The 15,335-nt window shown below is 41.9% G+C and overlaps 1 protein-coding gene and 1 non-coding gene across 2 annotated transcripts; both read left to right on the forward strand.

Moving 5' to 3' along the window:
* Nucleotides 1-1,301: 1,301 nt before the first annotated feature.
* LOC140177680 (uncharacterized) lies at nucleotides 1,302-5,008 on the forward strand. Its single transcript, XM_072210828.1, has 5 exons — nucleotides 1,302-1,779; nucleotides 1,873-2,384; nucleotides 2,518-2,703; nucleotides 3,532-4,093; nucleotides 4,635-5,008. Exons 1-5 carry the CDS (start codon nucleotides 1,302-1,304, stop codon nucleotides 5,006-5,008), a joined length of 2,112 nt encoding a protein of 703 aa, XP_072066929.1.
* Nucleotides 5,009-11,510: 6,502 nt separating this feature from the next.
* Nucleotides 11,511-11,617, forward strand: LOC112739094 (small nucleolar RNA R71). The gene has a single exon (XR_003170035.1). It is a non-coding gene; the product is annotated as a small nucleolar RNA R71 (small nucleolar RNA).
* Nucleotides 11,618-15,335: the final 3,718 nt, after the last annotated feature.

Here is a 15,335-nt window from a genome sequence, read left to right on the forward strand (position 1 = left end):
TTGTATTTTGTCTTTGTCTAGAGGCTTGTATTATGAGAGAAAAACTTGTATAAGCTGTTTTTAAACTGTCAGGTTTCTGTATGGTTCTGTATACTTGTATATGGCTAGCCGGCTTAAACTCCGCGAGCCGTGGCTAGTTTCCTATGATATTATATACTTATCTTTTATTATATCTTATCTGTTTCTTGTGCCTTAAGCTAGTAGCCTCATTAGTACGTTTTGTGCTTTTCAAATCCAAAATTTGAGCTATATCCTTCATCGGACTTCTAGATTATACTATTCTTTCTATATATATATAATGTATGAGCGTAGAACTGTCGTAATCTCTGATTAACCTTCGCTTTATGATGCGAGGTAAAGCTTAGGCTAATTAGGGTGTTACATTTAGTGGTATCAGAGCGGTTCATCCTCATGAGCCTAAGGATGGACTGATTGTGCTTCATTGCATACTCTGTGTGTCTTTTTCCTCGATGCTATTAAGTTATCTATTTGATATTGCATAGCATGCTTGTTTGTAAGTGCCTATTTGGGATAATTGAAGCACTAGGCTTTTGATATTGAGACTGATCACCTTGATATCGATTGTTTGGTGTAGATAAGAACCCTACATGGCCACTCGCGAGCGAGGTCGAACGCGTACCCGAGAAAGTAGGAATGAGCAACCAGCTGACAATCATGTCAAATTCATGGCGGAAATAGCGAATCTCGATAATACCATGGAAGCTAATGCTGCTGCGACTCTGCAAGCTGTGCAGAGGTTAGGCCAACCGGCGGGGAATGGCAATAGGAACGGAGAAGGAAATGCCAATGATAATGCTGAGGGAAACGGCGATAACACGGGAGGAATTCCGATTACCTTGGCGACGTTCCTCAAGGTTCATCCGCCAACTTTCCGAGGATCCACTAATCCTACTGAAGCGGATCACTGGTTTTAGGCTATGGAGCGTGCTTTACAAGCGCATCATGTTTCCCTCAATCAACATGTCGAGTTTGCCGCTTATCAGCTAGTGGGAGAGGCCCAACCCTGGTGGCAAGCTGAGTGTCACTTGCTACAACTTTAGAACACCGACATTCCATGGGAGGTGTTCCAAACAGCGTTCTACAAGAAATACTTCTTTGAGTCTGTAAGGGAAGCAAAGGAGATGGAACTATTGCAGCTGAAGCAAGGTTCCCAATCTGTGGCGAAATACACCAACAAGTTTGAGGAGCTCTGTAGGTTTTCTAGGGTATGTCAAGTTGCCCTAGAGACTTACGAGAGCTAGAAGTGCATTAAGTACCAGAGAGGTTTAAATGATAGCATTATGACTGCTGTGGCTCCTATGGAAATCCGTGTCTTCTCTGACTTAGTGAACAAGGCTAGAGTAGTGGAAGAGTATGCCAAAACTGTGGCAGCATCCAAGGACACTCATGGAGGGAGCTCTAGTCAGGGGCGTGGCAAGTATTTTCATCCGAGAGGACAAAGCTTCAAGAGAGGAGGATATGCGCCTCAAGGGCAAGGAGGCTTTAGAAAGAACACCCATAATCAGATTCAGCGTGGCAAAGGGAGAGAAAATCAGAGTAAGAGTTCTTCGGATTTAGCTTGTGATCGTTGTGGATGGTTTCATCCATATGACTCTTACAAGATTGGTATAGGTGGGTGCTTCAACTGTGGCTTATCTGGTCATTTTGTGAGGGATTACACACGTGGGAAAAACCCAAGTGCGGGTCAAGGACAGCACCAGGGGCGAGTTTTTGCTGTGAATCCCAAGGATGCTTCCAAGGCGGATCCGTTAATAAGAGGTATTTGTTTAATTGGAGATAAGACTTTAATTGCATTATATGATACTGGAGCTTCGCATTCGTTTATTTCATTTGCTAAAGTTGAGTAACTAGGCTTTAAAGTGTTAGAGTTAGCATTTGATCTGCATGTACATACTCTGCATCAGACAGTTATGACTAGGTCAGGGTGTAGGCAAGTAGGTTTTAAGCTTGAGGGTAAAGATTTTGTGCATGACTTAATCTGTTTGCCAATGGTTGGATTGAAGATGATTTTGGGGTTTGATTGGTTGTCGAAGAATCGAGTTTTGTTAGATTGCTTTGAACGGACAATTCGGTTTATGCCGGAAGGAGAAAATGGAGCAGTGGTAGCTATGGGGTATTACCTGAACTTTGTAATGGTGCATTGTAGTGGGGAGGAGTGTCAGGGCTATATTCTGTTGGCTGCTAATGCGTTGGGTGATGCCCAGAACTTGGATCAGATACCGGTGGTTAGAGATTTTCCTGAGGTATTCCCGGATGATATCCCTGAGTTCTCACCTCAAAGGAAAATTGAATTTGCGATTGAATTGGTGCCGGGAGCCGGACCAGTGTCGATTGCGCCGTATAGAATGGCTCCGATAGAGCTGGCAAAATTAAAGACTCAGTTGGAAGAGATTCTGAACAAGAGGTTCATTTGACCGAGTGTATCACCGTGGGGCGCCAGTTTTATTGGTAAAGAAGAAAAATGGAGGAATGCGACTGTGTGTGGACTACCGACAGTTGAATAAAGTGACTGTGAAGAACAAGTACCCGCTGCCAAGGATAGATGACTTGATGGATCAATTTCAAGGAGCTGGAGTGTTTTCCAAGATAGATTTGAGATCTGGTTACCATCAAATAAGGGTGAAAGAGGATGATATCCCTAAGACTGCCTTCAGAACGCGCTATGGACACTACAAGTTTGTGGTAATGTCCTTTGGGTTAACGAATGCACCTGTTGTTTTCATGGATTACATTAACAGAGTCTTTTGTCCCTTTTTGGACAAATTTGTGGTGGTTTTCATAGATGACATCTTATTTTATTCTAAGACGGTGAAAGAGCATGATGAGCACTTGAGGATTGTGCTGCAAATCCTAAAGGAGCGAAAGTTGTACGCTAAGTTGTCGAAGTGTGAGTTTTGGAAGGAGAAAGTGAAGTTCTTAGGTCATGTGGTGAGCAAAGGAGGAATAGTCATAGACCCTCAAAGGTAGAAGCGGTGATGGAATGGGAAATATCGACGACTGTGATGGAAGTCAGGAGCTTTTTGGGTTATATTACCGGAGACTTATCGAAGGATTCTCCCAGATTGTGCTACCGATGACGAAATTAACGAGGAAAAAGGTGCCATTTGTGTCGACGTCGGAGTGTGAAGAGAGTTTTCAGACTTTGAAGCAGAAGTTAACTTCAGCGCCAGTTTTGATTTTACCGAAACCGCATGAACCATTCGAAGTGTACTGTGATGCTTCTCTGAAAGGTTTGGATTGCGTGTTGATGCAACATCGGAATGTGGTGGCTTACGCATCGCGTCAGCTGAGACCGCATGAGGTGAATTACCCCACATACTTGGAATTAGCGGCGATTGTGTTTGCATTGAAGATTTGGAGACACCACTTGTATGGAGTGAGGTTTAGTGTCTTTTTGATCATAAGAGTCTCAAGTACATCTTTGATTAAAAAGAGCTAAATATGCGTTAGAGGAGGTGGATGGAGTTGCTGAAAGATTATGATTTTGAGCTGAGTTATCATCCTGGAAAGGCGAATGTAGTAGCAGACGCATTGAGTCGGAAATCTCTAACAATTGCTTGGATGAGAATTAAAGAAGAGGAGCTAGTAAATAAGTTTGTGGATCTTAAGCTGGGTATTGGTGAAGTTACCGGAAGAGCTTGTTTAAACCAGCTAGAAATCTCAAGCATGTTTAAATCAGATATACAAAGGGCTCAGCAAGATGAGCAGAAGCTTCTGCAATTGCTTCAACCAGTTAGTGATAAGAGGTGCGAAGAATTCACTAAGGATGATGAAGGGTTATGGAGATACAAGGGAAGGATTAGCATACAGGATTTAGGAAGTTTGAGACAAGATTTATTGTCGGAAGCTCACAATAGTGGGTTTTCTATTCATTCCGGAAGCACGAAGATGTATTATGACTTAAAGAAGATGTTCTGGTGGCTTAGGATGAAAGGTGATGTAGCTACAGTAGTATCCAAGTGTCTAACTTGCCAGAAGGTGAAGATAGAGCATCAGAAACCGTCAGGGATGCTACAACCACTTGAGATTTCTCATTGGAAATGGGAAGGAATTGCGATGGATTTTGTGACCGGTTTACCGAGGACTAGGTTGGGATTTGATGCGATTTGGGTGATCGTGGATTGCTTAACCAAATCCGCTCATTTTCTGCCTATTCGAGTAAACTGTTCTATGGAGGAGTTAGCAAGATTGTATATAAAGGAGATAGTAAGGTTGCATGGTGTGCCATCAAGCATAGTGTCGGACTGTGATCCCCGATTCACTTCAAGGTTTTGGGGAGCTTTAGTACGAAGCTATGTCTCAGTACCGCATATCATCCGCAAGCCAATGGACAATCGGAAAGGACTATTCAGACGTTGGAAGATATGCTCAGAGCATGTGTGTTGGATCAACTCGGGAGTTGGGATCGTTACATGCCATTGGTGGACTTTGCATATAACAACAACTTTCATGCGAGCATAGGAATGGCTCTATATAAGGCCTTGTATGAATGGAAGTGCCAATCTCCACTTTGTTAGTATGAATCTGGTGAAGCAAGTGTTTTGGGTCCTGAGGTAATAGGAGAGACTACTGAGAACATTAAGAAGATTTGTGCAAGGATTCTAACTGCTCAGAGTCGACAGAAGTGGGAGAGCAGAGAAGGAAATCGTTAGAGTTCGAAGTGGGAGAGCACGTATTCCTTAGGGTTACACCGACAACTGGGATTGGAAGAGCAATCAAGACCAAGAAGTTGAATCCAAGGTATATAGGACCGTTTGAGATTGTGAAGAGATACGGGCCGGTGGCGTATCAAGTATCTTTACCACCTCATCTGTCTAACTTGCATGACGTATTCCACGTGTCACAACTCTGTAAGTACACATGGGATGCAGCTCATGTGTTGGAGCATGAGTCGGTGGAGTTGAAGGAGAACTTAACTTTCCAAGTAACGCCACCGAGGATCGACGACACTAGTGTGATGAAGCTGCGAGGAAAGGATGTTCCATAGGTTGAAGTTGCTTGGGAGCGAACAGGAGTTAAAGAGCGCACTTGGGAATTGGAGTCCGAGATGCGAAAGGATTATCCCGAGCTATTCTTAGGTAATTCAAATTTTGAGGGCAAAATTTCTTATTTGGTGGGGAGAATATAAGAACCGCGATTAATCAATCGGTTAATTAAGTAATTAATATTGCCCAAATTAGATTCCTTGGGGGGTTGTGTGGTTGCTTCCAACGTTAGTGACAATGTTGGGTGTCACTAACGTTGTCGACCATGCTTGCTTCTTACGTTAGCTCCCATGTTAACTAAGTTAATGTGGGAGTTAACGTGGGAGCTTTCTCCTTAGGCCAACGTTAGTGACAATGTTGAATGTCACTAACGTTGGCGCTTCTCCCCCTTTCTAACGTTAGAGGCCACGTTAACTAAGTTAACGTGGACTCTAACGTGGCCACTTATGAGCATTTGCCAACGTTAGTGACAATGTTAAGTGTCACTAACGTTGGCTCTACTTCCCTTCTCCACGTTAGAGTTCACGTTAACTTAGTTAACGTGACTCTTAACGTGGTCAATGATGGCTTTGAGAGCGTTATTGGCAATCACTTTTCTCATTAACTTTGCAAGTTACCTCCCATTCCTTGCTTCCTTTGGTCCTGAAATCAAGCAATAGAGTGCATCAAAGTTCTAGTCCAAGTCATGGGCAATGCAACATACAATTTGTCACTAAACTTATGCAAAATCCTCATGAAATAAAATAAAATGCACAATGTATGCTTGAATCAAGGTGTAAGTGAATATCTGCCCAAAACTAGCTTATTTCCTAAGGAAATGCATGAAACTAACCTAAAAACAGTAAAGAAAAGGTCAGTGAAACTGGCCAAGATGCGCTGGCATCACAACACCAAACTTAAAGCTTGCTTGTCCCTAAGCAAGTACTGGAACAAGAGAATGATGAATGGAATGCCAAGAGCAATGAGTCATTCTTGTGGAAGTCATATCACTGATTTTATGGTGGTTTCATGCATAGCAACTTAGGTTCATTCCTGGCTTTCAGACCTTTATCATGTCTTAAAACACTCACTTTGCCTACATCCCATGAGACTTTTATTCATTGATCCCTTTATTGTCATTTCAGAGCTTATTGGTGTTCTTAGGCTAAGTGCTCTGTAAGGGGGCAACTTTTTAAGATAAGCTTTCAGCCAACACTCCCAAACCAGTCGGTTCAAGGTGCTAGGTATTGAAGCACCCCTAAGGACTTACTCCCTCAAGTCTCTCCCTCATACATACATACCACATGCATATAGTTCATTTATTTTCCTTCTTGAGACCTTGGTGTCCAGCACCTCTTTGGGTTACTAAATGCTCTGTGGTGAGGGTTACTCTTGATAATGGACTTTCAGCTGATAATTCCGGGTTAGTTAACCCAAGTTACCAGGTGATAAAGCACCCCTAAGAGCTTATTCATCCAAGTAGATCCCTCACACAGGAACACCACAGACACATATCTTAAGATCAAAACCATTGGTGCCTAGCCTTATTGCTTACTCTTTTTCTTTTGTTTTTCTACTTTCATTATTCTTTTCTCTTTCTCTTATTAGGATCTTGTCATATACTTAGTCTCATGAGTATATTCAAAGCAAAGTATTCAGGCCAGATAGTTGTCATCCCACCTTATGGTTGAACCAACTTAGCTAACTTATGAACATACCACAAACTCATGAATGTACTCCATAATATGAACTCCGCTCTGGTCTTTTGAAACATAAGCCTTCTCTCTTCATTTGATTAAAAAGGGACAAGCATACAAGTAAGTAAAGTAGGGATGCAGTGACATAAAGACTAGTGCATATAGACCTCTTCAGAACTTAAAAGACAGAATTTAAAAAAAAGAATTTTAACTAACATGGAAGCATGTTCTATTTCATACAAGATCTTCCTTATTTAAAACATAGAGAAAGGTGAACTAAAGAAGGAACTCGACCACCTTTTATTGTTGTGGATGTCCATGCTCTTTTCCTTGCTTGTCCTCCTTGTTTCCTCTTGCATTTCCTCGCATCCGTGCCAATCTTGCTTGCTTCCAATCCTCAAGTGCCTTCCTCACTGACTTATGACTCTCTTCCACCCTTTGTCTTTTCTTTCGTGCTACTTCATCCTTCATTTCGTCATACCTGGCTATTTTTGGATGCAATATTGGCAGCTGTCCCACTAAGTAGCCGAGCCTAGCTTGAGTGTTTATGTGATGTCCTGTTTCGCTCATGTAAACTCCTTCTGCGAATGCCCTTTGCTCGTCCAATAGTTCTGCCTGTTCTATTTGTCTTCGATGCATCTCATGTATGTGTGCCCATTGATGTGCTTGGATGTTAATTAGCCTCTGGGTGGATTCTTGTTGCTCGTTTTGCCTTTGTTCCATCCTGTTGAATGTTTCTCCCCATTGTTGTCCTTGACTTAGTTGCTGTTCCATCATTTGCCTTTGCCACTCACCTTGCTGAGTCATCCATCTTGAGAGTTTTTCCTCTTGCTGCCCCATCATTTGTAGTTGAAGCTCCTTCTGTGCTCCTTGGCTTTCCAAATATTGTCTAGACAAGCCATCGATGGCCTCCTGCAACTGGTGCATGTCCAAGGTCTGTTGTGCTTGACCCTCTAAGACTTGTCCTTCCACTACTTGAGGGGCTGTCCTCTTCCTTTGCTTCTGTTGAGGCAAAGGGAATGATGCAGCATTCATCCTTCGTACAGTTATTGGGATGCCTTCCTTTATCCACATGGGGTTCTCATCTTCAAAAACTACCCCATCTTTCTTGCATATTCGGTAAATAGTGCTGGGGTAACCTAACGTTCCTCTCGAGTCGCTTTTCTCTGCCATCTTTCTAATACCTTCAGCTATGAGTTCATGAACCTTGATTTCTCCTCCCTTCAGTATACAGTGCACCATTGTGGCTCTCTTGACATTCACCTCCGAGTTGTTTGCAGCTGGGAGAATAGACCTTCTCACTAGCTCAAACCACCCCTTGGCCTCAGGAGTGAGATCTGTTCTCTTGATGAACTTTGGTTTATTTCCCGCACCCCTTTCCCAGTCAGCTCCTGGTACACAAATATCTTGCAGAATCTGGTCATAATTGGGGTTGTCCAATCTTGAGTGATAGCTTTCTTCTTCAAACTGTATAGACCGTAACTTTAATGCCCTCATGACACTCATGGGACCAAAGTCCACCATCTTTCCTCTCACAAAGCTTGTGTACGACTCATCCTTCTTATCATATCGAACCACATTTGCATAAAATTCTCTTATGAGGTTTGCATTCACCTTAATGACCGGGTCAGTGAGGAGCTCCCATCTTCTCCTTTCTATCTTCTCTGTGATTTCGGGGCACTCAGTCTTTTTAACTTGAAATCCCAGCTCATAAATTATTTCCTTATCAACCATCCACCCGTATTGCAATACATGATGCAAGCTTCTAAATCTCTTTTCATCATATGGGTGTTCTTCCATGGGTTCCTTTCCCTTCCTTCTTGTAGAACCCGAAGACATCATGAATGATAGTTAATATGTGAAGGTGGCAAGGTTGTGGAGATTTTTGATTTTTTAAGGTTTTATTGCGATGAAGAGAGTGAGGTGGGAAAAAGGCTTTTAATGGGGTAGGGAGTGTCTTGTACCGAAATGGAGAGTGGTGAACATTGGGTAATGACAATGAAGGTGGGTACGGAACAAGGGTCATTATATAGAGAAGTTGTGAGAGAATGGAGGGTGTAGATTGATTGAGTGGTTGCTTGATGGACGATTGGGGTTATGCATGGATAAAAGACAAGGATCATCACTTTATGAATGAGATTGCTCGGTCTTTTAGGAGTTCCATTTTTCCCATGTTGCATGGCAACATTTTCCAATGTATTCCCTTTTTAAAACAAGTGTGCAGCCCTTCCTTTTGTGGTGCCGATCCTTCTTTGTTTAGTTGTCCAATCCATCCCTTTTTATGCTTCTTTTCTTTTCCTATAAAGATTTAAAATAAGGAAATTAACATCATAAAAATCAAACTCTACGGCTAGAATAATAAAGAGAAGAAAAAGAGTTTGTTTATTTATGAATTTCAACTAACTAACTACTTGTGTATCCTTATGCATTTTGGTGGCACCATGGGGTGACACCAAACTTAGTTTGAAGCAATGTGATGAAAAGTTTTGTTCAAAGCTCCCAAGACTAGCATGCATCTTGGTTTGCTTTGAACACCAAACTTGTTCTTCACTATATACTGCATGATAAAGATTTCACCAAGTGTTTGTCAAGTTTGGATTGAAATTCATAAACATTGATTTATTCATTAGTTTAAAAACATATAGAACATGGGTTGCCTCCCATGAAGCGCTTCTTTAGCGTCACTAGCTTGACGTTTTTCCCTCATCAGGGTGGTTGGTAGTGCTTAAAGTCCTCTCCTCTTGCTGTGGACTTATATCCATTGGTTGGATCAATGATCTCCACATGTTCCAGGGAAAGAACTCTGTTGATAGTGAAGACCTTAGGTAACTGAGATGGTACAGTAGGGAGATTAGGGGGAATATCTGGGAAATAAGCTGAGACCACTCTATCCCCTGGAGAGAAGTCTTCTGTAGGGATCTTCTTGTTCCTCCACCTCCTTGGTACCTTCTTCTTTGTTTCTTTTGAGGTTGCCTTCCCCTTGGTGACCTCTTTTTCTAAAGGAGTTGTGATGCTGTCTTCACCTGCCTTTAGAGGTTTAGGTTCCTCCAACTTTTCTTTGAGCTGTGGCAATTACTGTTTTCCTTGTTTATCAATTAAGGAAATTTCAGAATGAACTGGCTGTGCTTCAGTGCTTGTCTCCTCCTTCAGTGTCTCATTATCATTTGTGCTTAGTTCCTTATCCTCTTGCTCTGTTTCTTGTGAGAGTTTGAAAACATTGAAGCTGAGTCGTTCATCATGGATTCTCAATATTAGTTCCCCTTTCTCTACATCGATAAGTGCTTTGGCCGTAGCTAGGAATGGTCTTCCCAATATGATTGGGTGAGTGTGACTCTCTTCTATGTCCAGGATGACAAAGTCTGTTGGGAGAAAGTATTTCCCAACCTTTAGCAACACATTTTTCACTACTCCTATTGCTTGCTTTTGAGTTTTGTCAGCCAGTCTGATGATTACATCTGTAGGCATTATCTCATTGATCTGCAGCCTCTTCACCAGGGATAAGGGCAGTAAGTTGATGCTGGCCCCCAAATCACATAGTGCTCTATCGAACATAGTTTCACCTATGGCACAAGGGATGTGAAAACTCCCTGGGTCTCTTCTTTTTGTAGGCAACTCAGGTTGAATAAGGGCACTACATTCCTTGTTCATCACTATAGTCTGGCCTTCTTTGAGTGAGCTTTTCCTGGGAAGAAGTTCCTTCATATACTTGATGAATGCAGGCATTTGTTGAATTGCCTTGATGAATGGTATGTTCACATGCAGAGATGCACACAAGTCTAGGAACCTTGAGTATATTCTCTTTCCCACAGTACCATTGAGCAGTTGAGGGAAGGGTGCATAGAGCTTCAGCAGCTCTTGTTGTGAGATTTCTGGTTCTTGGTGATCTCTATCCTCCTCCTTTGTTGAGTTGTCTTCAGGTTGTTCGAAAAGTGTGTTTTGCTTGTCTTCAGTCTCTTGATCACTTGTAGTGACCATTTTGCAATCTTCCCATCTTACTTTCTTTGCTTCTCCTTTGGGATTTTTCTCCGTGTCACTTTGGAAGCTATCAGTAGGTTTGGGAATCTTCTCAGCTAAATATCCCACCTAGAATTCTAGCTTCCTAATGGTCTCTCCCTGGTTCTTAATATTGGCTCGCACCTCTTCTTTGAACACCTTATTTTCTTGAATCTATTGGCATATTCCTTCAAGTAAGGCTTCAATCTTAGAGAGCTTGTCATCAAGTGATGAGTGATTTGGAGCAGATGTGCTGTTTTGGTTTTGATAAGCATGTGGAGAAGTATTGTTGTGGGGGTGTTGAGATGTCCTCTGTGTGAATTGCTGGTGAGCTGCATTGTTGTTGGAGTTGTAACGTCTCTGGTCTTGGTTTTAATCTTGCTCACTTCCCCACCCAAAGTTTGGGTGGTTTCTCCATCCAGGGTTGTAGGTCTTGGAGTATGGATCATAGTTTTTCCTTGGTGAATTCCCAATGTAGTTGGCTTGCTCCTGACTCCCCTCTGCTTCTTCATTCACTCCTTCTTGGGTTGTTGATGAAGTTGAGATTGCTGCTACTTGGTTCATCTCTATCTTCTTAGTGAGGTCAGCCAGCTGCTGGGTAATGAGCTTGTTTTGGGCCAACAGAGCATCTACATTGTTTAGCTCCATCACTCCTCTTGTGTTCCCTCTTTCGAAAGCATAGAAATAGTCGTTCTCTGCTACTGTCTCAATAACATCTATGGCTTCCTCAATAGTCTTTTTCTTGTTCAAAGATCCTCCGGATGAATGGTCTACGGCCTTCTTTGACTCATAAGAGAGTCCTTCATAGAAAATGTGCAGCTGCACCCATTCGTTGAACATATCTGGTGGGCACCTCCTTGTTAGGTCTTTAAACCTCTCCCATGCTTCATATAGAGTCTCACCATCTTGTTGCCTAAAAGTTTGGACCTCAGCTCTCAGCCTATTGATTCGTTGAGGAGGGTAAAATCTTGCTAAGAATTTGTTCACCACTTCTTCCCAAGTTATCAAGCTTTCCCTCGGGAAAGATTCCAGCCACTTGGCTGCTTTGTCCCTAAGTGAGAATGGAAACAAGAGCAGTCTATAGGTGTCAAGATGAACACCATTAGACTTCACTGTGTCACATATCCTCAGGAAGGTGGTTAGATGTTGATTGGGGTCTTCTTGAACACCTCCTCCAAACGAACAGTTGTTCTGAACAAGGGTGATAAACTGTGGTTTAAGTTCAAAGTTGTTGGCATGGATTGTTGGCTTTTGGATGCTACTTCCACAATTGCCTGGGTTTGGATTTATGTAAGAGCCTAAAACTCTTCTATCCTCCCCAGCATGATTTGCTCTACCTCCTCCCCCATGGTTGTGATCTTCTTCTTCATGATGGTTTTCCATGTTGTCTTCCATGTTTGTTTCAAAGAACTCCTCTTCTTCCTCAGCACCAACCACTTTCTTTCCTCTTGCCTCCCTTCTTAATCTAAGGAAGGTCCTCTCAGGTTTAGAATCGAAGAAAGTTGAAGCCCTGCTTCTTCTCCCTGTCATACAACCATTAAGTGCAAGCAAGAAAAGATAGGTGCAGAAAGTATTTATGTCAGAATTACTGTTAGTTGTGGGTGATGCAATATATCAAACAGTTAGGGGGTTAGCGAACAGAATTGAAAATAACGAAGAAAAACAAAAAAATAGAGGGGGAAGGGAAGAAGTTTAACTAAAACAGAAAGTAAATCATTCAAACAGAAAATGAAATTCACAAAATAAAAATGCTCAATCTAGTGATCTTCCAATTTAATCATTGTTGATGCACAATCAATCCCCGGCAACGGCGCCATAAACTTGATGCACGGAAAACTTGTCTCTCAACAAATCTCCCTTCGGCAAGTGTACCGAATTTGTCGTCAAGTAAAAACTCACAATAGAGTGAGGTCGAATCCCACAGGGATTGATTGATCAAGCAACTTTAATTAGAAGAATGTTCTAGTTGAGCGAATCCAGAATTTGGGTTGAGAGTTGCAGAAGATAAAATGGCGGGAATGTAAATAACGAAAAAGTAAATGCTAGAATTAAAGGACTGGAAGTAAATGACTAAAAATAAATTGCAGAATTGTAAATGGGAATGGGGGATTAGCTCATAAAAGTAAATGGAAGAAATTAAAGAGAATGGGTAAGATCAGAGATGGGAAGTTCATTGGGCTTAGGAGATGTTGCACTTCTCCGGATCAAGTTCATTTTCATCTCTTCCTCAATCAATGCACTCATTGATCTCCTTGGCAATCTTAAGTGATTGAATTACAATTTCTTGCAATTCAATCTCTCAAATCTTGATCAATAGCCAATTCCTTGGTCAATTGCTCATGAGAAGAGATGAAGTATGGTCACTGATTATACCACATGCATTTCCCAAATCAAGTATTGAGAGGGTTATAGTCACATACCCATCCAAACCCAATTTGGTCCAGCATGAGAAAGCATTTCTAGCTTGATCTCTTCATTCCTCTTTCAAGGTTCAAAAGAGATCCAAGTTTGAATAGCTTCTTTTCCAAGATAACTACTCAATTGGATGAAGATCGAAAGCTTTCAAGTAAAATCAAGAGAAAAGATAGAAGAAGAATAATGAAAATTAGTATTGATCCATCAAATTACAACAGAGCTCCCTAACCCAATGAAAGGGGTTTAGTTGTTCATAGCTCTTGAAAATGAAAACCAAGATGGAGAATACATCATAAAACTAGAAATTGCAGAGAAGGTAAAATACAGAGAGTGGTTCTCTTTTTCCCAACTTCCAGAACTCCTTTACAATTCAAAGCTACTCCTATATATACTACTTCTCTCAGCTTCTAGTTGGTTCTTCAAGTCTTGGGCCTTTGGATCTTGAGTTTGAAGCAGTTCTCTACTTCGTTTGGGCTTGGCTTTACTTGCAGAGAGAAAATGTGAAGTGGGCAGAGATTTTAGCTCAGGATGTTAGGGGTGTTAACGTTTAGTGAAAATATAAGTTCAAGAACGTTAGTGACAATCAACTTTCTCACTAACGTTACTAAGTAAAATCCACGTTAATTTCAACGTTAGTGGCATAAACGTTGCCACTAACGTTGCCTCTAAGTCCTTCGCACACGTTATTGAGACTTAACATTTCCAATAACTTTGAAAAGCCCCCTTTGTTCCCACGTTAGAACCCACGTTAACTTAGTTAACGTGGCTCTTTAACGTGGGCTTGCCATCCTTCGAGAACGTTAGTGACACTCAACATTGTCACTAACGTTCCAAGGTGCCCCTATGCCTCACGTTAGAGTCCACATTAACTAGGTTAACGTGGCTTCTAACGTGGCCATGCTTAGCCATCCCCAACATTAGTGATAATGTTGAGTGTCACTAACGTTGGCCATTCTTTCACTCATCAACGTTAGCTTCCACGTTAACTAGGTTAACGTGGAAGTTAACGTGGCTCCTTGGGGGGTTGTGTGGTTGCTTCCAACGTTAGTGACAATGTTGGGTGTCACTAACGTTGTCGACCATGCTTGCTTCTTACGTTAGCTCCCACGTTAACCAAGTTAACGTAGGAGTTAACGTGGGAGCTTTCTCCTTAGGCCAACGTTAGTGACAATGTTGAATGTCACTAACGTTGGCGCTTCTCCCCCTTTCTAACGTTAGAGGCCACGTTAACTAAGTTAACGTGGACTCTAACGTGGCCACTTATGAGCATTTGCCAACGTTAGTGACAATGTTAAGTGTCACTAACATTGGCTCTACTTCCCTTCTCCACGTTAGAGTTCACGTTAACTTAGTTAACGTGACTCTTAACGTGGTCAATGATGGCTTTGAGAGCGTTATTGGCAATCACTTTTCTCATTAACTTTGCAAGTTACCTCCCATTCCTTGCTTCCTTTGGTCCTGAAATCAAGCAATAGAGTGCATCAAAGTTCTAGTCCAAGTCATGGGCAATGTAACATACAATTTGTCACTAAACTTATGCAAAATCCTCATGAAATAAAGTAAAATGCACAATGTATGCTTAAATCAAGGTGTAAGTGAATATCTGCCCAAAACTAGCTTATTTCCTAAGGAAATGCATGAAACTAACCTAAAAACAGTAAAGAAAAGATCAGTAAAACTGGCCAAGATGCCCTGGCATCAGACGCACACCTTGCGAAAATTTTGATCTGTGCAGACGCACACACCTGTGTGCACGCACAGGCAGGGAAATGTGTTCTGTTTGCAGCGCTATCACAGCTTGTGCGTGCACATATCTAAGGAAAAATTCCAGCCTGTGTGGATGCACAGGCCTGTGCAGATGCACACGTTGGGAAGGCCAGTCTGTTAGGGGCACTGGCACAAGTTGTGCAAGTGAACAGATTCTGTAAGTTTTGCCACATGTGCATATGCACATCCCTATGCATACGCAGACATTTTAAAATCTCCTGGGCGTGCGCATGCACACACCCCTGTGTGGGCACACGCCCTGTTTCTCAAATTTTACTTGTTTTCAACTATTTTACCTTCCCAACAAGGTTGTAAACTTCTATAACACCATTTTAAGACTTTTGGGCCTAGTTGTAAGTATTAGACCACGGGATATAGCCTAAAAGTTCAAGTAGATGATTTTATGATAAATTAGAAAACAGAGGCCTAGGTTTCTGGCATACTGAAAATAGTTTGACGTTAGTTGAAGGATGATTGA

This window comes from Arachis hypogaea, chromosome 13, assembly GCF_003086295.3.
Source record: "Arachis hypogaea cultivar Tifrunner chromosome 13, arahy.Tifrunner.gnm2.J5K5, whole genome shotgun sequence".
In the NCBI taxonomy this organism is placed as follows: Eukaryota; Viridiplantae; Streptophyta; class Magnoliopsida; order Fabales; family Fabaceae; genus Arachis; species Arachis hypogaea.